The 27,800-nt window shown below is 34.6% G+C and overlaps 1 protein-coding gene across 7 annotated transcripts in view; it reads left to right on the plus strand.

Moving 5' to 3' along the window:
* Positions 1 to 27,800, plus strand: part of LOC119642997 (gamma-aminobutyric acid type B receptor subunit 1) — a 314,997-nt gene that overhangs the window by 236,364 nt on the left and 50,833 nt on the right. For all 7 annotated transcript variants that reach the window (XM_038042340.1, XM_038042341.1, XM_038042344.1 and 4 more), the window contains exons 6-9: positions 18,736 to 18,901; positions 18,959 to 19,202; positions 22,374 to 22,523; positions 27,575 to 27,717. In XM_038042340.1, coding sequence (XP_037898268.1) covers positions 18,736 to 18,901; positions 18,959 to 19,202; positions 22,374 to 22,523; positions 27,575 to 27,717 — 703 coding nt within the window. The remainder of the gene's footprint in view (positions 1 to 18,735; positions 18,902 to 18,958; positions 19,203 to 22,373; positions 22,524 to 27,574; positions 27,718 to 27,800) is intronic.

Here is a 27,800-nt window from a genome sequence, read left to right on the forward strand (position 1 = left end):
CGAAATTTCTGAGTAGGTTGACATAAAAATAAAGCTTCACCTCAACCTTTCTATGCAAACGCTGACCTGCCGCATTCTCCAGAACATAAATAGACAATGACGGTCAGCCACAGGTAGTTCGTTTTCCTTGGGTTTCATCTGCATTTCTTTTAAATTAATTGAGCTAGTTTTTTTTGAGTTACATGAGATTGAAATAATTCTTACGTAGTTTTGATGACGGACAGCTGCAAAACAAAAAAGGTAAAATTTCCTTCTATCGAAAAATAACAAGGAGGGCAATCATCTATCCTTAAGATTATTTTCTAAATGACACGGGGATAATGAAATATTTTACGGGAACGCGATTTCAAGTCAAGAGGTTTGCTAAAGTTCTATGAGGCAAAGTTTAAAATTGGGCCATTGCACTGGAGGCAAAAAGAGTTCTTATTTTTTTTTTTTAACTTTCATGAAAGAGAAAAATTGCTTTTCTTATTATTAACCTGCAAAAAAGCCCCATATCTGCTTCATTAAAAGCCCCATGGAGTTGCGGGCTGCAATTTGTTGAAAAGCTGAAATATCATTCTTGCTTCAAAATTTTTCTGTTTAGCGATTCGCTCAGAACTTCTCCGGCCTGACACTTATATGGCAACACAGTTCTCTAACCCATACGAATTCTGAGTAGTACCAATTTTCAAACGATGCGTATCAACATTTCATGACATTCTGACAAACCGTTTACAAGTTAGAATAATTCTAAAGGCGCTACTTTTGAAACTACGGAAAACTCGGAATTTTCAATTCCAAATAAAAAACAAGTACCTTACATCATTACGCCAAGTACAGTTATTCGCTCATTTAATATACTCCAAACAGTGTACACTATGTTCACTCAAAGTCATTATTGTCACGAAGGTCTGAATATTGGAACATTACTGTTTTCTCCCCACATAAAAGTTTGCGTTTCGTGATAGTACTTATATATGTTGGAGTCCAAAAAAATAGACTTTGTGATCCGAAGTCACTACCGTTAATTTTTTTGATGCAATGAATTAATTTTCATCACAAAATACTAATAAGTAATTTCTTTTCCGAAAGACTTACTGCTCATGATACAGGTCCAAGAAATAGACCCATGTGGTTCAAATTATGTCACTTAATTTTGTTTTTTAATTAGTATCATAAACATTTTGACCAAATATTTTGTAATGTTCGCATAAGTGCGTATAAGACTGGTGTTACGCATAATAACGGAAGCCCGTTAATCGAGATTTTTTTCAATAATTCTCCATTCACATAGTAGCGTCATTTAAAGAGAGAATTATGAAAAGAGAACAAAGTCCAAAGTCCGTCCGTAAACCATAAGGGCGCATGCTTTCTTTTTCTTGACTACCGGGTCAAGAGACAATACGGACTATAATGATCAAAAGACTCGGCAAAGAGAAGTAAAGTGGGAGACTGTTACAGAATGTCGAGTAAGTCAAGTGCATTTGATCGGAGAAATTAATTAATTTTTTTAATATGAAAGTCAAGAAATCGTCTTTGATGGTAGGTTAAAAAAGAACAAATCAAAGAAAAAAAAGTGAACGGCTTAAGGCATTTTTTTGGTGCGCTTCGAAAGGAATACAAGTGCAGCAATCCACCAAAGAAAACGCAATGTAAGGAAGGGAATATAACACAACGTAAGAAATGTGTCGAGACGAGGAATTAATTAAACAACCTGAAACGAAAACTTAAAAAAAAAAACCAATAAATAAAAAGGAACGTTATTGTATTATATTAGGCTTGAGAAATAAGAAACAAGAAAAGAAAAAAAGTAAATATATAAGAATAAGAAAAAAAAAAATTAATCCAGAATAGGAGGTTAGACAAGGATGAGGTAAGTGAGTGTGTGTGCGCCTGTGCGGATGTAACCACGGACGTTCACTTAACGGACCGACGAATGCATAGACACAGACTAACGGAAAGGAGAACAATACCGGCGGATCGCAGTACTATTATGTGACGTCATGCCATCCCGATAGGTTGAAATTAGGTATAATTAATTTTTGTAAATGTAGCTGGACCATCCAGGGGGCACAAAATGTAGGCAAAGCTCTATATAACTGCATTATAATTTTCATTTCAAAAATAAAGAGTGAGGCTCTTTTGGCGAGTTTGGCAACTATGCGCGTGTCTTGTAGTCGCGTTTTTATTCTGTCAACAAATATATCAATTTTTTTAGTTGTATTTCTTAACTTTTTGCTTTATTCGTGTTTAAATTTAAAAATTCTCTTAAAGAATAAAGTGTGAATTTATTGTATATGAATTTATTAACCATTTATGTGAAAAAATCATTTTGGTTTATTGTAAGCAACAATTGAGCTCTTGGTAAAAGTCTCTCTTTTTGCCTTTTAATCTGTGTTTACAGTTTCCGTTAGTTTTCGCTCTATATTTACAGTGGGCAGGGAAGTGAGAAATTTGCTTTAATTTTCCTGAAAATTTGTGCCGTGGAAAAATTATTATTTTTTTTTTTTTTGTTTTTCTTTTTCGTTTTTTTTTCCTTCTTAAGCTACTTTTTTTTGTTTTCAATGGACATGGATTGTTTATTTACTCCATGTCGTGCGAAAACTGGCCCTGAATCTGAACGATTCATTTCTTGCTGGTTGTGTGATCGTTTTGGACATGCAAAGTGTGCTGGTATTACCGGCCGTGCTGCTGATGCAGTCCTTGACCCTTCTAAAGGTTTACGATGGTCATGTCCTGACTGTAGAAAGCGGGATATTGATTTCTACAAGCTCTTCACGGAGACGAGAAATTGTTTCTCAGATTTGAGCAAAAATCTCGGCTCTTTGTGGGAGAAGTTTGAATTAATCAAGACTAGGTTTGATGAATGTCGGTATATTGCGCAGTCATCTTCCTCTCCAGCTAACATAGTCTCAACGCGTAGCGTAGCGTGTGGTTCGTCACCTCCTAAGTCCGTTTCGTTGGTGCAAGTTAGCGATTCCCTAAAGGCTACAAATAATGTTAGTGTTTCTGCTACGGCTGAGTCGGTTGGTAACACAGATGTTACAAATAGTCCGAGAAGTCCTTCTGGCTTGAGCTATGCTGAAGTGGCAAGGGTATCTCCTCCCATAGATGTCACTCAATCTTCTCAGGCGTCATTGCCCAAAACTAATAAGGGTAATAGTAAATCGTCCTCTCCTCCTCGCTGTTCGGGTGTAAATGCTGGTCGCCAAACTGAGCAAGCTGCTCGTGCAAGTGTGGTTACCCCCTCTATACTTTCCCCAACTCATAACTCCCCATCCGTTAACCCTGCTGCTCCCAGTACTGATGACATATGCTTGAAGGCAGTTCCTCCTAGAAAGGCCATATTTGTGTCAAGACTGGCACCAGATACATCTGTTGAAAACATAAGGGGTTATCTGGCTGCGAAAGCCCCTTCTGTCAATTTAAAGCGAGTTAGTATTTTCAAACTGGGTCCTTCTCAAGCTAGAACTATCTCATCTTTTAAAATTCTAGTTCCGACCGAAAATATGGATTTGATTTTAAATAAAACTTTGTGGCCGGTTGGATCATTAATTAAGGAATTTATCCCTCGGGACCGACCCCGTGATGCGAATGCATTAGCTCTTTCCGCTTCAAAAAACTAAATACTTCTTCAGCCTCATTTTCTCTCATTTATCAAAATGTTAGGGGCCTAAACTCAAAAATTCGTTCTACCTTCCTAAATTCAGTGAGTACGGAGTTTTCCTGTCTGGTCTTCACTGAAACATGGCTGAAGCCAGTTCTACATTCGTCGGAACTTTTCCATAATTCGTTTCAAGTTTTCAGAAACGATCGTTTGTATCGCAATGGTGGTGGTGTTTTAATTGCTATTTCTACGGCACTCCCCACCTATTCGTTTGAATTTCCAACTACTCCCGATGTTGAATTTATCGCCATTCGAGTGAAATTTCCTAACAAACACTTATATGTGACCTGCTCCTATATTCCCCCAAATTCGGATATCTCTGTATATAAGAAACAGGCCGCCCTCATTTGTGAAGTGGCCAAGCAATCTAAATCTACCGATATAGTCCTTGCGTTGGGTGACTTCAACTTGCCTCAAGTCAATTGGTTTTACAGTGATAGTTCTGGCTGTTTGATTCCTTCCTCAACATCTGATAAAGCCGTTGTGTTCTTCAATTAATTATTTGATAATAATTTAGTTCAATACAATGGTACCCCTAATTGTAATGGGAGATTTCTTGATCTCTGCTTTGCAAATTTTCCTGAGGTTTGCGTTAATCGTTGTCTTCCGTTTAGTTTACCTGAGGATCCATATCATCCAGCATTGGGTGTTTCCTTTCATTACAAGTATGTTGGTTCGTTGAACCTCTATAACGTTCCAAATTCAAATTTTTCATATCAACGTTATGATTTCCATAAAATCAATGTTTCCTTACTAAAATCTCATCTTTCTCATTTTGTGCTCGATTTCTCAGAGGGAAGCATTGATAGCTTACTGTCGTCGTTCTACAATGTATTAAATCAAGCTATTTCTGCATCCGTTCCGATCAAGCAGTCCCGTCCTCAAAGTAAGGATCCCCCGTGGTTTAATAAGACAATTAAATACTACAAGAATAGGAAAAACAAGTTGTTCAAAAAATTTTCGAAAAGTGGTTCTTCTTTCGACTATTTCGCTTACTCTGTTGCAAGGCAAAAATTTAATTCCTTCAACCGCCAATACTACTGCAGATACCTTCAGTTTGTTAAATCCTCCTTGTTTGCTAACCCTAAATACTTTTTTAAGTTCGTTAATTCCAAAAGAAAAATCTCCATAAATCCCTCGCATGTGTCTTTTAATGGCTCCGAGTCCTCGGATGATTTTGAATCCTCAAATCTCTTTGCGGAATACTTCCGACAGAACTTTTCAACTGCCAATTTTGATTTATCGGAAAATTATCCATATTCGATTTCTAATTCGGTTTCAATTCCTAACTTTGTTATATCGGAAATTGACGGTTTTGAAGGATTGAACTCTCTGAAATATAATTGTTCGCCTGGACCCGATGGCATCCCCTCATGTGTACTTATATCTTGTGCTGGCGAGCTTTAGGTGTTTTCCCTTTGTGTTGGAAGACTTCTTTCCTTATGCCTATTCACAAAAGTGGTAGTAGGCAACTTGTAGAGAACTACAGAGGCATCGCCAAGTTGAGTGTCTTACCTAAACTGTTCGAGCGAATTGTGGCTCAGCATATAGCCTTTTCCATGAAATTGTATATTTCTCCTTTCCAGCATGGTTTTCGAAAGGGAAGATCTACGGTGACCAATCTGTTGGAGTTTACTTCTCATGTTTTCAAGGCTTTCTCTAGTGGTTCTCGCACTGATGTCATTTACACTGACTTTAGCAAGGCGTTTGATATGGTTAATCATAGACTTCTTAGATTTAAAATCCAGACCTCTGGCTTTCCTCTCTTCTTAGTTGAATGGTTAAGCTCTTATCTGTATGGTAGATCATTCAGGGTTTTGTTTAACCTCATTACCTCGGATGAATTTCCCGTGACGTCTGGCGTACCTCAAGGTAGCCACTTGGGACCTATTTTATTTAATCTTTACATCAATGATTTGCCCTCCGTGATTAAATTCAGTAAGATTTTAATGTATGCTGATGATGTGAAACTGTTTACTTCTTTTTCCGTAGAATCGCAATCACATCATCTTCAAAGTGATTTGAACAATTTGGTTGCATGGTGCTCCCTCAATCTTCTGAAGCTAAATCTAAATAAATGTAAGAAGCTTTCTTTCTTAAGAAGGAAGTCGTTTAGTACCCAATACTTCATTGATTCGCATAGGTTGGAAGACGTCGATTCGTTCATTGATTTAGGCGTTCTATTCGATTATAGGTTACGTTTCAATTTGCATATTGAGTCCTCGTTAAGCAAAGCTAGGTCCGCTCTTGGTTTTATAAAGAGGTGGTCCAAAGAGCTTGATGATCCTTATATTACTAAAAGGCTTTACACGTGTTTGGTTAGACCAATTCTTGAGTATGCCTCTGTTGTGTGGTCTCCTTCATATAGATGCTACGTTGGTTCAATTGAATCTATACAAAAGCAATTCTTGCTGTTTGCACTTAGGAATTTGGGTTGGGACCCGATTTCCCCTCTTCCACCCTATGAAAATAGGTTGCTTCTGTTATCCTTACCGTCACTCGATAAATGTAGATTTGTTCTTGGGGTTTCCTTCCTAATCAAATTAATAAATGGTGCAATTGATTCGCCCGCATTACTTCGTGAGATTTGCTTTAATGTCCCTAACCGCTTCTCTAGGTACTTTATGTTGATAAAGCTTAGTCAATGCAAATATAACTTTGAACTGTTTAACCCGCTCAGAGTTGTTTGCAAGAACCTAAATGATGTCTATCATCTATTCTCATTAACGGACTCTTTAAAGTCCATTAAAGCAATATTGCTCAACAAGCGCGATTTACCTATGTCGTACTTAAACTGATTTAACCTTAGATTTTGTCATTATGAGTCGAAAAGTAATTTGTTGTTAACAATTATCGGTTGCCAAGCTTATGCATGTTTACGATGGCTTAGGGGTTCACTTGCAATTTGGTCCTGTATCGGTTGTGGGCGTGGCTCTATGCTAATTGTGTACATGCTTTTTTTTTTTTTTTTTTCTTTTTTTTTCCTCCTTATTTGTTTTATTGTACTTATACTAAGTTTTATTATTAAATAATTTTAAGATTTACTTAAGAGTCAATTGAACTCGACTGCCATTTTGTTTTAGTTGAGTTTCTTGTATAAGTGGAATAAATAAATAAATAAATAAATAAATATAAGGGTTTACGCTTCATGAGAATACTTATATGCGGTGGCATCCATGAAATAGGCACCCGTGGTTCAAATTTGATGAGGTAGATTTCTTTGTCAATTTTTTATTATCAGTTAATTTTCGCCATGAAACATTGGAAATTGCATCCTTTTACCATATAAAGCCAAATTGCGTAAAAACGGTTATATGAGATGGGGTTCAAAAGTTTCTACAGGCGGTCTAAAGTCTTCGTATCAATTTAGAATGCCGAAATACTATTCCTTACACACTTTTGTCGAGAAACTTTGAATTGCAATTTTTTCCATATAATGGGTTTTCAAAATAGGGCGTTATAAAGCGAGCGGTCGAGTGGACCGATGCAAACCATCTTCCATAGCCAAGTTTCTTCGAAATATCTCAAAAAGTGCGACCTGAACCTTGATCACAAAAATACATGGACAGACATCAGACAGACAGACGGGCGGACAGAAAAGCTAGATCGATTTACAAAAAGGTTCTGAATCGATAGATGTATTAAAAGTTAAGTCTATATTAAGCACTCCTGAGTGCTCCTGTACCACAAGTAGTATAGGGAAAAAAATCGCTATTGAATATTATGTAACATTACAAGTCGTTCGGCAAAATTGTAAAGAAAAAAAAACGATCAGTAGAATGCTCACCACGGACATTATAAAAACGAACAGATAGGCGGGCATAAATGTTTAAATCGATTCAGAATTTAATGCTTTTTAAAAAATTCATACTCACCCTCCCTTTTGAGGATGCAAACGTCATAAGAAAATGGGTATACTCCCCTTCCGTGACGGACAAAAGAAGGAATTTTTTCCCCATTTATTCTAAAGAAACAAACTTTTAACTTATTTTTGAAGATACTTGTATAACATTCTTTAATTAATTAAAAAATATTATCCATTTGAGTGCATGTGTGGGAAAATTTTACCAACCAACAACTCAATGATTGTGGGTTCAATTGTCTTGAGCGGCTGAGTTTTCAATGAAGCCCGTACCTTTAATTGCTAAAGCTTTAATACCACTCTTATTCATAAATAAAGTAGAAAAAATTACATCCGTCATTTCGCTATTTTTTAAGAACACGTTGTGAAAAGTGCGGGAAACCATAAAAGAAGGATACGATTGGTTGACGGACGATGTGTAAAGTTACTAAAAATAGAATGAAAAATGTGTTTCGTCTCTTCAAAAATTCAATGCAAAAGCGGTTAAAATACACAAAACAAAAAAACCTTTACAATTCATAAAACTCTTAATATCCAAAAGTAGTTGCCCAAGCGAACGCAACTTTCTTATTTGTTTTGCTTATATATTTTGCGTAATGACGTCAAACAATTATTAAAAGAACAAGAACATTAAAAGACATTATGAAAATGTTTTGAAAACTTTGCTAGACTGTAATGTGAAATTTTGTATTCAAATAATAGAACTATGAACGTAAGTTAAAGTAACGAAGGCTGTCCATCTTAATGATATGCCAACCATGAACAGTTATAAATATTGCTAAGAAAAGAGAAAACTAATCCGCCTGAGTAGCCGAAGGCGAGGAATCTCGACTAGCAAGTCGATGGTCGTGGGTTCGAATCTCAAGTGCGGTAGAGTTTTTTAATAAAAGCCGATAGCCTTCGACGCTAGCGCTTTTAAGAAGCTTAGTCTTAGAAATTATTTCTCTGACGAAATTAATAATAATAATAATAATAAAGAGAAAACTGAACTGGTGAAAAACAAAATAACTTAGTTAAAAATTGCTGAGACCAACCACAAAACAAAACATAGCCGGAACCAACCAAGTTTTGCAATACAAGTTTTTCCTTGCTGGACCTTAATTTATACTAAGTAGCATTAAAATTTTGTTTATGTCGCAAAGTATAGACAAAAATTAATTTCACTGCAGACTAACTTTCTCTGTTGTCTATGGTCACCGTTTAGAAAAAGGTTACGTTTTGTTAAAAATACATGCTCCATGCATTTCCAATGACTGCAATATAGCCTTTTTTTAACGTACACATCGTAGATGATACCCTAAAAACTTAACCCGTCTATTGAAAAAATTAACTTTTTTCATAAAAGTCGAAGCACTAAAGATCGCCTTTGTTAATATCGATAGAAAATCTGAGAACTTAAATATAAGCATGCGGATAGCTTTCTATATCAAAGAAAATATCCAAAAATTCACTTACGGTCTTTTCGATAAACTGCGGCCAACTGATAGTTCAGCGTAATGAAAAATGGGAAGAGAAATGGATTTTTATTATTCAGCAACATTCTAGAGATAATGAAGTTTTGGTAAATTTTTCGAACAAAACGATCTTCTACGGAGAGGTTTGAATAATCAACAAGACTGCCGTTTTTACGCTTGGGAAGCGAGCCCCATTTGGTACGGATTTTGGGGCGGAGACGACGATGAGCCATCTTTCTTCGAAAATGCGGCTGATGATGGAAGAATAGATAATAGCGCTCGGAATCGCGGCACAATAATCAAATTTTTTGTGCTTAAATTGCAAGATGTACATACGGTTGTATGTGGACGGTGCCACGTGCGATGCATTTGGTTCACGATGCCATGGAAACGTTTACAATGTATGAAAATAAATTTCAAAAATCCACTTTCCAACACGCTGAGCAATTACGGACAATGTTCATTTGTCAATAGCAAAGATCGTGTCCACTTGTAAAACTATGCATGCTTTCAAATCTAACCGGTTTGATTCGACCACAATTTTTGCAACGAAATTTCGCAAATCACATCAAACAAATATTTTCGCTAATGACGTTTGCTCAGGTCTCACCTTTTCCAAACTGTTTTTGGCTTTTAGGAGAACAAAAATGGCTTTAGCTAACAAAAATGAACACTTTTTTCATTTAGCTTTAAAATAATCGTAATAATTCCCGAACTTGACCCACTGATTTTCCTGAAGACAGATTTGTGAGCCAATTTAGTGATTTTTATTTTCACAACCATTTATGGTGCAGGGGTGTATTAAGTTGTAGCGGATACACGCATCACCCGGAAAGATTTTCGATTAACTTAATTTTTATTTTGATTCGATTGGTATGTGAATTGTATGATTCCACTTAACCAAGTCTGGTCAAGTGTTCGCCTGTCCCTGTGTGTAATTATGTCGAACCATTTTGTCGAAAGTCGACACTCTCGCATGCTTTGACTCAAGGGAATAGATTGAATGGGAAGCCGTTGTATGAAAAAAACTTGCATATTTTCAAAATTTCTCGACTAAGTTTTTTAATAATAGAATGTCACATAAAAAATTTTGTTCAGATGGGATCCCCTCTTCTCCCCTCCCCTCGTATAACTGTATCTGTTAAGACTAATCCTTCTTATGATAAAAATTGTTAAAAATTGCGCCGTAAGTTTGGACTACCTCTGGATCTATATTTGCAACAAGCATCATCACACAAAATAAACCGCAATATTTATCAAAAAAAAAAAATGTTACCACTCTCTTCTTCTAATTACGGCAATGATCCACATATGAAAAATTTTTGAACTAGCAAACAGGACGAAAAGAGAAAATTTGCCAACAAATTTTAAAAACATAATTAATAACCGGTGTTCGAAATGTATGAGTTAAGCAGCAAGGCGGTATCTTTTATTAATCATATTTAGCACAAATGTTTACTAGCTACCTGTTGTAAGAATTATTGCAATAATTTTTAAAACTTATGCAGAACAAAATTCTTTTTTGATTTACTTTTATCAACTTAGTTTAGCACTTCTACTTAATTTTCTCACCGCCTCAAATTTCTATCCGAAGAAAAGGTCGGGAATACCACCGTAATAAAACGATTTATGACATAAACACCTGTTTTGAATACATGCGACTCTCTTTGACGAAATTGTAAAATTTGTAATGGCAATACGAAAGTGATGATTCAAAGAAAAGGCACCCTTTGTCTAATTGCAGTGTGCTTCTAAAAAAACAAATAATATTAAATACATAGTATTTTACCAAGCTAAAAACTGATTTGAACCTTTCCTAAAAACCATAACTTTGTGTCTTTGCTGAATTACGTTTTCAGGAAGTAAACAAAACCCTGCAAAATAATTACAAATAATAACTAATTGCAGAAAACATACACACGTAGGAAAAGTAGCCTTGTTAGTGCAAAGTCAAAAGCCTAGGTTATTGCTACCAACTATAAGGCAGTGCGTGTTTTTATACAGTTACGGATATACATTCTAAGAAAAATTCTCGAGAAAAAAGAAACGACATAATACCTTCTTTGATATCGTCTCGAATGGCGTTAGATATTATCACAAAAAGATAATTTCATTGTGTTTTCATGGGTTCATTAAGGTCAAAACTCCATTTCTTTACCTTTTAAGTAGAACTTTTAATCAGTTATATAAAATTTTAAGGGTTTATATCATACTTCCTTGATTACGGTTGTTCATCTACTGAGGGCACGTGTTTCATAATAAAGAAAGAATATACATTATTCCTAGTTATTTTTTTAAAATTTTTCTGCTTTATAAAGTTTTCATTGCTGATCAACTATCAATTATATCTTAGCAAGGACAGAAAGGCGTCGGAAGATAGTCCATCTTTTAAGAGAGACAAACTTGTCGGACTAACATCTCGGCAGTAAAAATTTTTCTATCTACAGGAAAAGAAGAAAGCTTGCTCATCTTAATGATATATATAATTTCTCTATGTAAGACTTTAAAAATGATTTTCTGATGAGAAAATTTAGATAGTTTACAAGCATACTTTAGTTTAATAATAAATAGCCTTGACGTGATCCTGATTATGTGTTACAATTTAAAACAAGCAAGATAAAAGACCAAACGAAAGCAAAAGTCATATCACGGTATAACAAGAAAATAAGCGAGAAATTTAAAAGAATTCTTATTGAATTAAATAAACGAAGTGTTCCATGAATATAAATACAAAATTAATTAATTATAACACAACGGTTTACAAATGGTTTAAATAATATGTAATACCTTTAGTAGAGACTATGAAGACATGGTTACTTGAATTTATTTCCGTTATGTCAAACGTTATGTTGTTATGTTATGTTGGTTCTGGTTTTTTTTTCTTCGCAACTTTAACAAGCGTAGAGAGACAGAAGTAGTAAATGAAACGCCAACGCAAACACTACAAGGCAAACGCAAGAAACTTTTACTTGCCTTATAAAGTTTTCTACAAACAAGTAATGTTAAGTTCGTCCAAGAAAATCTAAACAGCAAACAGGACTAAAGCAAGGAAGGAAGAAACTGCATACATATTTTTTTAAGTAATGTTAACACGTGAGAATCTTGAACTACTTGCGTATTAAGCAAAGGCATTCATTTAAATTTATTAAATCTAAGTAAATCAGCTGATGATTCTGTTTTAATATAAACATGCTTTATTCGAATTATGCCCCACCAGTAGCACTTTCATCTTATACAATATTTTCGTACGATTTGCAGTACTTTCTGAGCAATCTCCCAAGCTTCCAATCATATTTACAAACGTCGCCTTATTATTATTATATAGGTTGTGTTAGATTGGTTATTGATGAAAATGGATTAGAACGGACAACTTTTAGGGCCACTTCTTTGACAACGCACGTTTAAAGCCTTTAAAAAATATATAGTGCCGGTACATTAAGTGTATTTAAAACATTTGGGTTAGGGGGGACAACTTTTGGAGACTCCTCTAATATTAAAATTCTTAATAAGAGTAATCTTTTTTCTGAGAAAAAGATTTAATTTTTGTATTTGTATAGTTATCTAACACAAGTTTTCTGCGCGTTTCTTATTTGCGTCTTTTGGTGGTCCATCCCATTCGTATTTCCCTCATACATATTTTCTCGTATTTTCGTATTTAATACGTAAGGAAACTTACGTAACTTACCAACTTTATTCTTTAAGTTAACAATTTTTTGGGACAATATCTTAAGAAAAACGGTGGAGCAAGGTCCTATTTACTTCTAATGAACAATAGATAGATAGTCTACGCCTTTTGCTATATATAAGCAAATTTTTGCGTTTCTTCGAATCTAAGTTGACGAAAGCAACTAACTATGTTCTTTTCGACAAAGCCATGAACTTATATTATATTAATTGCTGTTAACGGGGAGGTAGGCAAACAAAACTTTCCGCCATATACGGGCGACCCGGTGTGCGGACTTAAAAATATTTTATCTAACATAGCGATACCACGATAAGGCATAATGCGATACTAATTTTTCCCTTTAAGACAATAGGCTGTAATATTGAATTCTGAATTCTATTGAGGAAGATAAAGGCGGCCAAAGCCTTTCTTCGAATCTAAACTGTTGAGACTGATAAGAAAAAATAACACCCAATTTGCTTTTCGTAACAAAATATTGATTTTGCTACCCTGAGAGAGAGAGAGAGACACGGACACCTAAACAAATCATTCGTTCTATTGATTTTAATACGCCGTATACGGAATATATTTGTTTAAGTTTACGAAGTATACGAAGTAAATAATTTTCCTACATATTTTTTTTATTATTATTATTTTTTAACACTTATTTTTTTTTTTTTTGCAGCTGTAAGATGGGTACTTTACCCTTTGGTCTCTGCCAGAGACTTTTCACTGAACAATTGTAAGTTCGTTTTGCAAATTTATTCAGGTTCTTGGTTTAGCATAAATATACTTGAAAAACGTTTTAAGCCATTTAAAAATTTGATAGCTTTAGTCTTTCGGTTGATTGCGCCTATGACAACCCCATATATGTGCAGATTTTAAGAAAAATGTAATATATAATGTTGTTGTGACATTTTTGTCAATTATAATTTGTTTAAATTCTTTTTCCGAACTTCAGCTAAAGGAAGATTTGAAAATACATAAAAACTTAATGTAGCTGAACAAGATATGCTATATTAGTTGCAACATTCCAATTTGGTAGAATTGGGTGGTATGAGAATACAAAATTTAGTCATTGTAAAAACCAGTTAATAGCTATTTAGAACAGCGCAAACCTACTTCAAATTCCGTGCTATTTGCACTGATAGTATGCCGTCAAAACTAAAGTGTAATTTAGCCCGGAACTTCTACGGTTTGGATGAAACGCCCATTGGCGACGAAAGATAACATTATTGAACACCGGCGTAATAGCCACTGCGTACTTGCATATTCGCAGCAGGCGCTCTATGGGGATAAAAGGGCTGCGTATTTCAGCTGCATATTGTAATCATTGAATGGCAATAAACCGAAGCATCCGACTAATAGATGAGAGAAGTTTCAATATAAGCTTCAAGTACGATTTTTTCTTAAATTATGAATTATTACATAATTCGCTCAACCGTTAAGAATTATTCCAGCTTAACGCATAAATTTGTGTAAATTAATAAAAATTGAATAAATGATTTGCAAGAAAATAATTTAACTCTCTTATGAACATATACAAATATATAAACCATACGTTAGAAAGAGAAGAGAGAAAAAAAAGAAGAATTTCGCATTTACATACGAATTATGAAATTATGAACATAAATATTTGAATTGTCAAATCTTTAAAATTAATTTATAATTGTTACGATGGAAATGAAATCACAATTAAAAAAGTATGAAAAATATCAAATATAGAAATGTTGACGCAAATGAAATGAATTAATCAATGTTGAATATGCAAATGGAAATGCAAGCTGATGAATGTAACGAACGAAGCAACACCTCGTGAAGAGAAACCAAAGGATAAGAGGGGCTTCAGTTTGCGGTTTTGCGATTAAAAATTGAATGAAAATCAAGTTGACATAAAATTTAACGCCGTATGAATACTATCGGTCGTGGTTACGTAGGGATCTGCAAGTGAAAGGAGGAAAAAGTCATCAAAACTTTTAGTTTGATTCCATAAGTGAAACAAAAAAAAAAGAAAATAAGTAAGTAGGGTCAGGGTTACATGATTTAAGCTTAGATACACATTCAAATATAACGATAGATGATGCTCCTTATACACATGTAAACGTGTTTACCTTGTGCGTATGTGCATGCGTATACATGTTTGAATAACTGTCAAACTAAAGTTAAATGACTATGAGAAATGACTAATTCAGTAATCAAACACGTGAAAGGTATGCAAAGATGAGACTGAAGAAGGTATTAAATTTAAACTCTTTTCAATCAGAAAAATAAGCAGAAGAAACACGTAGTGTGCTTTACACATAACGGTTATCCATGTAGATGAACTATAAAGAGAAATGAAAGAAGCCTTTGGTTCGAATTTTAGTTATTCTCTCCTAGCTCCTCTAGCTTATGCCGAAACAAGAAAAACCTTGCAAAATGCTTACAGAGGAGGGATTATTTCACTGTCAATGTTTAAATAATACAAACTACCAACAACATAAATCATTATTCCACTCTTAAGGCAAAAGCACCATTTCGTCTAACAATCAAAAATTTTAAAATGAAGTAGGTTATTTTTTTTTTTATAAATTCAGCTACGGATATTCACAATAGATTCTAGTGAGAACTTTGTCACAATAATCACCGTAATCGCTCTGGTCTTCTGGTCTGTTCAAATTATTCGAACTAAATTTTAAATATTATAATATTTCTGCAACTATGGGAGATTTTGAAGATTAAAAAAAATGTCATAATTAGACCTAGCAGACTTACGTTTAATAAATTGAGGAAATGTTAGAGCTATGCCCAGTACGGTAGCGTGCATATAGATGCATTGAAACGGAAATTCGATGTAAAGCGCCGGTATTTTACAACTTCTTACCGCTCTAGTCCACTCACTTTGCCGACTCCTGCAAATACTTTTATAACGGAAAAATTTTTATGATCGGCCTTGCAGATTTTGGTAGCGGTAGTAGTGGAAAACTGAAATGCTAGTACAAATTTTAAAAGAGTATAAATATTGCGTATTAGAAATGCATTGAACATTTTATCACTCGCGGTCAGTTAGTTGTAGCCAAAAAGTAGGTAAATGCATAAGAAATTCCAAGAAGAAGCTGAAATTTCCATACAAAATATAATAGTTTTGAACCGTCGTTACTTACCAGATATTAAGTGATCTATTGAAACCTGTGTTAATTGGAAAGAGCAATGTCTGCTGATAACGCCGGCGAGGGTAAGCCCTTCCAGGCTACAACTGCTGTCACCTCCTAAGCAAGTTTCGCTATATGGGCTGAATTTCTTCATGACGAAAACTCACCAGTTTTGGTATACCATGCCCATTTTTTGTTTACTTTTATCAGGTTGAATCGAGAACACTCCTTAGCCATGATTTCACTGGGCTGGAGCAAACTATAATACATCACGCCTTGCTGATCGCTTCAAATAAGACCGACATGGAATCAGCTTTATCATGGTTCGCCATTGCATCCATCCACATCATAGTTATTTCCGTGCTGGATATTACCACGCGTCCAGTGTTGATCACTCATAAGGATTGCAAAGCGCAGTGTGTTATACTACATACTACTTAAGTAATCTCTTAGAAAATGGAACGAATTAATTTGTACTCGCAACAGTACGACACAGGTTGTCGTTTAAAAAATGTAAGTTTTCATTACATTCTTTGCGTCAAGCGAATATTTATAGGAGAAGGCAATGGTTTTTAAGCAAAATTTCAGTAGTAGGCCCGGTATAGAAATACTTGTGAGAATGCTGAGGACTTCAGCATCCATTTAGAGAAATCTGACTATAAAAAACGATTAAACGTTTAGGTTCTACATTTGGTTTAAGCAAACATGGAAAATTTAATGAATTATTTCACAAAACACAAAAAATTTTAATTAACCCTGACGCGATTTGCAATATATAACGAATAAGATGGGAGAGCCGCGTGCAAAAGCGGACTTACAAAAAGGCTGTCAGTACTTTGCTTCGATTATTACGGACGTTGAGGAGAGAGTATACTGGATACAACGTACCACTGGATAACACTGTCAACTCTACGTTTATATTTTTTTCAAATTTTTATTACGTCAAACTACCTGTCAAAAAATGACTTTGACTGGAAATATTACCTTTTTTTCAAAAAGCGCTACTGAAGTGGGACTATGAAAAATGGTTATGGTGCGTTGGTTCAAGAAGAAAAAAACAGTGGTGCAAACCAGTCCATCTGTGGCTAAGCCGAATGTTTGTGGCGCCATATTCATATATTTCCCAAACTCGGCTGAATGCAATGGAAAATATGAAAGAATTGATACCAACAAGAACTACAGCAGTTGAAACTTGACTTAATAATTTGGTCTACACCAAAAGTCGGTAACACTTTTCATGCAAACTTGTTTTTTATGGAATGTGCTTTCCATGCAACGCACACTTATCACTTGCTATCTCCTGGCTTTATTGACTTTCTCAACAACAGATGACATCTTACCATTCTCGACGTATTTCAGTCATATGTAGTATTGTTGTCTAACAATATGTTGCGAAGCGAAAGCAAAAAAAAAAAAATGATTATTTAGCATTGCAGATATCATAATTACGTTATATATATTTACTTTTTATAATATTTATGTATACTTCTTTTACAAGGCCAATTTTGTCTCCAAAGGCAAAAAAGTTGAAATAATTTCTAATTGTAAAATAGTCGACTTAGCACTTGTTTTAATTTAGCTAAAACAACTTATCTAGCAACAAGGGACCTAAAACTTGCAGTTAAATCAATCTTGGGCACTAGTCATCTTCAGTCTAAGTTAGGGTACCGAAACTTTCGATAGAAAAGATATAGAGAAATGCCAAGAGAAATAACAAACAAAATTATCGAAGAGTCAAACATGGGCAAAGTTAAACCTGTTGACAATATGTTAGAGAGAAGTCTTAAATCATCATTTATATTATTATGAATAATATTGCGGTCATTTTCGTCGGAGCCGCACTAAAAATCCAAATACCTTTGGCTCGTGAAGAAGTCCTCGATATTCCTTTCTTTTAAAGATGATGCATTTCTTGACCGAATATCACTACGTTTTCGCAATTGTGCTGTCCAACGTACTTTTTACATAAAACTCCTTTTATAATTACAAATGAATTCAGTTTAGAAACTATGGATAAGACTTTATAAGAAAATAATGTAACAGGATTTATAACCGTATTTTCGCGTTGTAAGGTGGCAATTGTCGTAACAGATTGCGTTCGCCTGTCAGCGTTTTTGTCATTTTCTATCAAACTTGGTATTTCGATGCGATACTTATAATAAAACGTTCGTTCTTCCATTATTTTATGTGACCAAACAAGTGTTTTTTTTCAACGTCATAATGTCTATGTATTTTTTCAGATCCCAAATAATTTGGCATTCAGAAAAATGCAAAGTTGTGCGTCATTCAAAGTGATAATGAGTAGTGGTTCAAAGAGACAATGAATATAGTGAATGTATTTGGAATAGGTTTCGTGCATAAATGAACGAATTTGCGGCCAATATAACTGACCCACAGAGCTTACTATTCGTAAAAAAAAAACTTATTTAATCACTCTATACTTATCTATTACATTAGATTTTCTTTCACTTTAAGAAATATTTTTAACACTATACTCTGTTATAATAATAAAAATTCCTAGTGGCGTACTCAAGACTGTAAAACAAGATATTTGCTTAAAACCCACAAAAGTGCATAAAAGCAGTTTGGCGTTTTCTTGTGAGAAACATATGATTAACATTGCCTAGAATCGGGCTGTTCGTTTGCCACAGAACCTTATCATCTCATTAACTTCGAGTCCTTCTTCCAATTCTAAGCCATTAACTAGCCTGAAAATTTCAAGCGTTTCTTTTGAGAAGTGGAGTTTCGTTCGACTAGTCTTAGAAAAATAATGTGTTTAGCAACTTTAGCACTTTTAACTGCATAACTATTTGTATTGAAAACGCTGCCATTGAAACACTTTCAGTAAAAGCGATCAACACTTACAAGTTCAGCCATAAGTAATTGTGTTCCTTATTAACTGTTTTTCTAATCCTGTTTTTCTTTTCTCTTCTCTCTTATTTCTCAATTTATTTTTTGCCGACTTTGTTATAAAGGTTGGTATGAAGACAATTGGTATGAAGTGAATTTGGGTAATGAAGGTATTACATGTACAGTAGAGCAAATGCGCATGGCCGCTGAAGGTCACTTAACCACAGAAGCCTTAATGTGGAATCAAAATAATCAAACCACAATTTCAGGCATGACTGCTGAAGAGTTTCGGTAAGGAATATTTTTTTTATATTATCATTAAATTCTTTTTCAAAATATGTTAAATAGGCTGCGCTTAAATCATGCGCTAATTGAGGAAGGTTACGATATAAATCATGACCGTTATCCAGAAGGTTATCAGGAAGCACCTTTAGCTTACGATGCGGTCTGGAGTGTAGCGTTAGCCTTTAATAAAACTATGGAACGTTTAAAAAGACGTAATAAATCTCTAAAGGAATTCACATACAACGACAAAGACATTGCTGATGAAATTTATGCAGCCATGAATTCTACACAATTTCTCGGAGTATCGGTAAGCAAATGAAAGAACATACAAGGTTGTAGATGTATCTATGCAGATGTATCTATGTATATGCAGTATAGCTATTACACAATATATAGTTAAAGAGAATTTCATATGTACTGAGAAATTTCTACGTAAACCAACGCAAGCTCATCTAAGCTTAGAGTATTATGTATGTTTGATTTTGCTTAACTGTGTTTATCTTGGATTCAGTGATTGGCTTAAGTGTGGTGTTTGAGGAGGGGGTGAAATTGATTTAAAACACAACTACGCATATATGCAGAAAATTACTATTTCATAAACATACATAAGCGCCCTTCGCATATGAAATTTACATCACTTGATGTTCGTAACCAAGGAAACACATCCATGTACTACTATAAACATGTAAATAAATCATAATATTTTCTTCTTTCATTTTAACTAGGAATTTTGCCACTCATGAGTTTCCATAATCAAAATTTGCGTGCAGGTCCTCCTCGTGGATGGGAGTATGTTTTTAAGATTTCTCATTTATTAATTTTATTACCTAGGGGATGAATACTTAGCTGGCTATAGTTAGTAAAATCTATAATTAATAAATCATTTAGATTATCTCTCTATAAATATTTGCCATCAATACGTCAAGCTCAAAATGGCAATATTTTTGGCGTAAGTAAACTTAGACAATTTTTACATAAAAGAGACTACTTTGTTAGTTCTTAATAATTAATAATTAACAATTTGAAATATGCATCGAAAGCTTTAATAAGTACAACATATTATTCATTAATCACCCCGTCTTTTGAACCCGAATTACGCAACAAAATCTGTCATTGCGATCAGGATTATTATTCTTGGATGTATTTTGATCATTCTTTCGCTTGAGAAACGTATAAAATGCCTGGGATTGTCGTAGTAGACCGAATTTTCATCGCCAGTCACAATACACGATGATGCTGAAACGGTTCGAATTGGGAGTTTCAGTCAAGTCGTATGGCATCCATTTTCCATCCTTTGTAAACTTTCCCATCGCATGTAAACGTCCAGAAATATGTTCGAAACTTCTTTGAGAACTTGAGCTGGATTTTTATACAATTAGTCTTGTAATTTATTGAGATATAATGGATCACTATAAGCTTCTTAAAGTGTTTGATGGTCTTCGACAGCAGACTTCTCCAAATCAAACAACCAAAGTAATGAAAGTTGAAAACGCAATCTTGAGTGTTCCATGATTAGCATGTGTAGACTGAATAACCCAATAACAGTGAATGGAAAACATTCATTTTATATAGAGAATGATCAAAATCGTCGAACTTGACCGTTGTATACATTGATATTTTGCATTTCTTTATCATTTTCACCAAGAGATGTCGCTATTCAAAATGCATGCAAGCACCTATTATTTTTCTGTGGAAAGCCGCGTCAACTTAGTCTAAAGACAACTGGCAAATTAAGAAGGCCTATCATGACTTGAAGCAACATTCTTAAGGCTGAAAAATTGAAATGTCAAACTTACTCCAGTTTTAAAATGAGATACGCCGATATACAAAAGTATTGTGTTCGGAAAACTAAAAAGTTTTCAATCAGTATCTCTCATTAGGAGTACATTTTAATTATTTTGAGTGCGCATATAGATGATTTATGCTAACTTTTCATTAATATTTTAATCTGTCTTCGGCAATCTTTATGACGCGATTCAAACAAATTTGTGATATAAATTGCTAATCTGTAGTTCTTCTCTTTTCTAGACATATCTGTGAACAGCTCATTGTTGTTTTTCATAGATTCTTTAAAGTGTTCTTGCAAAAAGCTTCTTTTGCGGGTTCGAACCACATTTGATATGAATTATGAATTTTAGTCTTTTGTAGGCACTCTTCCGGGAAGTTTACGCTCATTCTTAAAGTGTTCGTCACATGAAGTTGCATGTAACAGCTTTCATCTTTCTTTCCAATTGATACAATTTCTTACGATCTTATTTTCTAGGAAGAGGCTACACTTAGATGGACAGGCAAACGAGCTGACAACCGGTCAAATGAACGGTCAGTTTGTACGCAAATTCACAATGCTACCGAAGTTAAACTTGTATTTCACTTCCGTAACCTCTACTTTAAGTTATCAAAACAAGTGCAAATCGAACATATCTCTATCCTTATCTCGCCTCTTAAAAAAAAGAAAATCTCATCGTATTTTGGTCATTAGCAAATAACTAACTAGTACAAAATTTAGGCTAACTAAATTTGCTACAGCTTGAGTCGGCTAACTTGACAAAAACTTCTTCTGAAGTATGAACGGTTTAGTGAACCACTGACTTGCAAATGACCTAAGACTCCAAAATCTGCCAGGATGTGAAACTTATAAAGCTGAAGTGCGGTGTTATAAACGTAAAAACAAAGTTATGCAAAACTTTTCTTGTCTATTGAATAAGTATAACCCCAATAGCCTGGTTTCTGAGCTACTCTACTTTAAAAATATTTGTATTTTTCCTTTTTTTTTATTTATATTCACTTTCCTAAAATTCCACAAATAACAAAAAGAGCTTTCTCTTAACTCTAATGAAAACTGACAAATTATACACAGAAATTCAATCTGCTGTTGTCGTGTGGTGAGCGATTTTGATATGACGCAAAAGCTGTTACATAAGCACTGAATATTTATTTTAGCGACATCGTAGTTGGTTTGGATTTTCCTTACGAAAAAATGACAACGAAATAAAGATAAAACACGAATACTAAGTATGAAAAACTAGGAGAAACCACAAGTTTGTTAAAAAACAAACAGATAAATATACAAAATTACCACTAAAGTTAACTAATCTGGACACCTACAGGAAAAAACATAAACCACAATTGTGCTGTGACAGAGTAGTGATAGCTTCTACAGGAAAAGCAACAGTAACAGTTGAAACAACAAAACTCAACTTAAGTTAGTAATTTTTTTTGTATTGGTCCACAAGATTTTAGTACATGTACAATTTCAAAGAATTAAAAAAAAAGCTGCACTATAAAGCAAACAGCCGGAGCTCCGATTAAGCCGTCGCAGGATGAGATTAAAAATCTTTTAAATAATAAATAGTGTTATATTATATAAATATATGCCATTGGCTATATTATTTTTGTCTATGTATTGAAAGCCATTTATAATGCATCTTATGATACAAATTCAATACAATCTGATTTTTTTGCATTTGTAATTTTGCAGGGGGTGGTGGCTTTCAGTTCTCAGGGAGATCGCATTGCTTTAACGCAAATCGAACAGATGATTAATGGTAGATACGAAAAGCTGGGTTATTATGACACTCAACTCGATAACCTAACCTGGCTGAATATGGAGCAATGGATCGGTGGAAAAGTAAGTAAATTAAGGCTTAAAGGACCAAGCAATAAGATTATAAGGGTGCCGGCTCTATCTCTAATACTCAACGTAAGAGACTGCCTCTAAACCGACAACAACGCAAGAAACAGTTAAACTTTTCGCAATTGATAAAAGTTTAAGTTCAATGAAGGTTTACTTAACAATGTTAGGATATACAGATATGTAGATTTCATACAGAATTAATGTTCCTGAAATGGGTTCACCTTCGTAAGTTGTATGATTTTAATTACAAACGAACCAAAACGAAAATAACTAAAAAAGAGTTTTTGTTTGACTAGCTGACATATGCTCACGTGCTTCGTTGTAAAAAAAAAAGAAAAACAATAAATACAAACGAGAAACAAAACATAGTATATTGTTACCAAAACTAACATATCCAGTAAAGTCGTGCTGGAGAACGCTACCAAATAATTTAAAAAAGAACAAAAACTGTTCTCAAATCACATAAGTTCGTATACAATTTACAAAACAAGGCGGTGGCCTCAAGATCATGTGGTTAAATCAGTAATAAAGAACAACTGACAGTCTCCAGAGCCCGATTCTATACGCATTGTTTGCGTGAGTACTCTGTATTCATCCAGTGAAGACATCTTTCTCACAATTATAGCGCTTGGGAACAATCCATCCTGCACATACCCTGACAATGTAGAATGTTATTTTATTTCGAAAAAAAAATTCAAATAATTACTTCGGGTATGTCTACAGAAAATTCCGTTGTTGCCAACGTTTCGGAGAGTCGTTCCTGTCCCCGCGAATTTTACAGAAAAAGCTTTGACCAAAAAGTGGCAAAAGTTTGTGCCACTGCCTGCATCTTGCAAGGTATTCGAAGAAATTCGCTTTATTAAACTAGACGCCACTAAAAACAAACGCTTCAAACTTGACACGGCAGGTATATTCAGGAAGCATCCTGTCTTTAGATATAAGCGTATACGGGGGGGTAAACTATCCAGTGAAGCCATAGGAATAACCAATTATGCAATGTCGAAAGTAGTGGCACTGCGTGCACGCCAACAAGGTTCCCTCGCCCTAATCCCCATGGTGGTTTTCCCATCAAAACTATGTCAAAATGCATTTCGCATCTGGAACTTCTCCCATAGCGGCGACCTAGCGATTTTTCTTTCTGATAAGCTGACCCGAAAATTGCGAACATATCGAAGCTTGCAGCTGTGTGATTAACACAAACCTTGCTGACCTCCTTACTTGCCTCCTTTATCGCTCTTCTTTCCTTAAGACCGACTGAGCCGCTCCGCATAAGGTATGCTAGCAGCTCTTCCAACTCCAGAGGCAACAAAATTCAGAATGCGATAGAAAACAACAACCTGGTCTTGCTAAAGTGAACATAAACATTGAAAATAAGTTAAGATCCCTAACACTTGCCATATACCGTCGAGGAGGCGCAACTTTCAAATTATGAAAGCACTACAGATTAAATTTTAGTACTCGACTTGGCAGCATTGAAAATTTGTTTATTTCGGAGATTCATACGCGGTCGATTCTAAATTACGAAAAAAAAAATTACGAAAATATGAAAAGAATGCATAACCGCAGTCAATTCAGAGTTGTTTTGCTTGTGAAACCCTAAGACATTGCAATCATGCAAAACCTTGGCAATGAATGAATGAAATGAATTCAGTTAATATTCGAATATATATATACTAAGACATTAAGATTGCAAGGTAATTTTAATACGACATAGGCGCATATTAAGACAAGCTGATTTGATAGAAATTAAAGAAACTGATATTGAGGTTAAATAATAGATATCATTTTGCAAAGGACTCTGAACAGTTTGAAAGACTTGTAATCATATCTACATTGGCTAGGCTGTGTGAAGAGAAGTTCCTTGAAAGACGATTCGGAATATTAAAGTTTATCTCATTTACGTCGGCGAAGCGATATTTTTTTAATTTAATTTTTTAACTTAATTAGGAATTAAACACCGAGATTTCTCAAGTGACAATAATGCTGGAGAAGAATGTATAAAGCCCTACGTACAATGAGTGCGTTACACGTTGCGCGGGGCTTAAGGCGAAATCATTTGAACATATACCTTTAAAGTAAAAAATTTACTTAAAGTTGAATTTTTAGAGCAAGAGAAGCAAGAAATGGGAAAATGAAAAGTGAATTTCTGCAAATAGGATGTAATTTTAATTACTTCTGGTACGTTCACGCTATAGTTAATATCATAATGTTTCAAGCAATCTTTAATATATTTCTTCTCCGCTTCTGCGTGGGTACGAAATTATGATAATAGGAATGATATCGCCAAATGCAAAAGTGAATGCGTGTTAAAAAGTGGTTTTTGGAGATGAAAGTCGAGATCATTACGGGAAGGAAAGATACTCTCGGCAAACAACGCTAGCAGAGATGCCTTTCGTCAATCAAAAATTATTTTGACCGAAATCCAATAAAATAATATAAATGTAACTTTAGCTTTGAATCAACGCGAGTTTAAATAAAAATGCATTTTTTAGATAAAAAATTAAATGTAAGAAACACGAAAAATGTTCATATATAATGGGAAATTCTATATGTGACAGTATCTTGCAATAAAAAGTCACTATGGGTCTCTAATCCAACGTACATTTCAAGCCTACTTGTAACGTTTGTTTGTATCTTGTAACTTCTGTTTACATCTTGTAACGTTTGTTACAGATACAATATTGCATGAGGGCGATTGTTAATCTCATTCGTTAAAAAAATGACATTGAGAAGTGACATTGTGAAATAATCGATGTTAGAGAAGAAATAGGTTTTCAGCCGAAAACCGATCGTACAATTTGTATTAATTTTTCTAAAATTTAAATTCCTAATTTGAATAAGAAATTTTTTGCAAAACAAAAGTTGAGCGGTAAACATTGAAATGACGAGAAGAAGTTTTTAAGTTTCAAATAACTGCAGAAGTTTAAAAAAACAAAAAATTTTACTTTCTGCAAGAAAAACTAGAAAAGAAAAAGGTGATTTGCGTGGAAGAGCATTCAAGAAAGTACATCAGCATCAAGCTACAATGGAACAATTTATTACTTTTTTAAAGCATCTTTTTATAAAAAATGCCTTTAAAACAAAAATTGTACAAAAATTTCTAAAACATTCGCTATTGCAAATTTGAAGGTTCCTTTTTGATATCATTAATGGTTAAAAAAATCAACTAATTTGATACAGAGTTAAGGCATTAAAGGAAAAATATGCTGAAAACGTAAAACATAAGAAACTGTAAACGAACGCTAACATTAATCTCGACGCTTATGCAAAATTAAAAGTATACCATAATGGTCAAATCAAACTGTCCCATGCAATTTTTTTCCTCGTAACCAAAGTGATTACCAATTGTGTACGTACATTTGTTAATAATAAAAGAAAAAAAAATGATGCATATTCATAATGCATATCCGCAACAATTCCTACAACAGTTATAAGTGATAAATCATCCCTCATGATATAGCACGGCAGACTTTCCAATAAACCAGTAGTTTTTAAAGCGATTCATTTCTGATCGTGACTTCTTCAAATATATATAACGTCTTCATCGTCGTGACATTTTCACTTATATAAAACATCTTCATCAGTCCATAATATCAAATTTCGACAGCGTAATCTACATCACGCCACTGTTATCCCAGGTTTTTGTTATTTAGGGTAGAGTAATGGGCCCGCAATGGGCCGTTCCCACTGACAGGCCGAAGCTAGAAAGTTGCTTTAGGGGCTTCTGTCACCCGTGATACCGGATATAATGAGAAAAATAAGTTATGAAAGAAGAGTATGAAAGTGTCCGGTCAGACTTAGCATTAGATACCATGCGACTTGAAAACTCGGTATGGGATAGTACCTGCAGATGAAGCTGCAGTTATAGTGAACCAATCAATACAATGCCCATGGGTATTGCATTCTCACTGGACGGAGGAGGCCTATCTCAACCTCTTCCATTTAATAAGGGAAACGATACCCTATGGAAATAAGTGAGCAAAGCTCAAACCGAGTTCAAACAACTATAGCAATGCAAGGAAACGTGGAAACAGACTTCCACCACAATGTGATACCAGATAGGCAAGAAGTCTCTTGCAAGACTTATAGAGGCCCATGCGGCCCACACCCCAGTCAGTCAGTGAAGTCAAACAACTACATATAAATCCATCATAGCAGAACTTAAACAGTGTTATCCAAATATCGTCGAATAAGCCGGAGCTTGAGGAAAGCACCAGAAGCAAACGCGCTCAGTGGAGCTGTCGTCTCAGGAGTAGAGAGAGCCAGACTGTAATCAATGCTACCGTGAACTACCTTGATTCCCATGGCCTCTCTGAATGCAGAGTACTCAGGGCACACCAACAACACATGTTCATAGTCTTCGGATAGACTGCCACAAAGGCAAGCCCTAGTTTCAGAACGGCCTCTTTCATGCAAAAATGCATTCAGAGATCTGAGGCCCGTAAGTAGAAACCCGAAAAGTAAGCTAAAGCTAAAAAGAAAAACTATATTTTGGGACAGCAAGTAATCAACCAAAATGTCACTCATACATTTCGACAGAGGAGACCGGTGCTTTCAGAGATTTTTTTGGCAGGAAAGGATTTCTGCCATCATACTCTCACTCTACCTCTGGTAAACAGCGCAATGGAAAGAATAAAAAATTCTGAAAAAGCTCAGTAAAAAATTAATGTAAGCAGTTTAGCTTTTTCTTAAGGGATCCTGCCATGCAAAACTCGGAAAATAAATTCTGCAACAACCACAAACCAATTTTTAAGACGTGAAGCAGGCCAACCTCATTCGCAAAAAAGAAAGAAACTAATCGAATAAGGCTCTTATCTCAGTATCTTATTTTATATATAATATATTTGCTATTAACTTTATGTTTGCAGATAAATTTATAGATATTTTTGTGCGCAACTTTGCTTTCTAAGTCAGCAATTGGCAGTGATTGAGTACATATATGTGCGTGACAATAAAAAGTAAAACATAAAATGAAATACGAATCAAAAATAAAATAAATTAATTAATTAACATTAATACACAAGACATTTCTTTCTATTTTACAGGTACCTCAAGATCGCACAATAGTACGTCGCGTTTTGCGTACCGTATCGCTGCCATTATTTGTGTGTATGTGTACAATATCTTGTTGTGGTATTTTAGTAGCATTAGCGTTAATTATATTTAATATCTGGCATAAACATAGAAGGTAAGTAAAAATAAATAATAAATTATTCATCGTCTTTCTTCATTTAAGTTGTTTCTTTGCCTAACTTTTCTCCTTGCTCAGGT

This window comes from Glossina fuscipes, unplaced genomic scaffold (assembly GCF_014805625.2).
Source record: "Glossina fuscipes isolate IAEA_lab_2018 unplaced genomic scaffold, Yale_Gfus_2 303, whole genome shotgun sequence".
NCBI classification, from domain to species: Eukaryota; Metazoa; Arthropoda; class Insecta; order Diptera; family Glossinidae; genus Glossina; species Glossina fuscipes.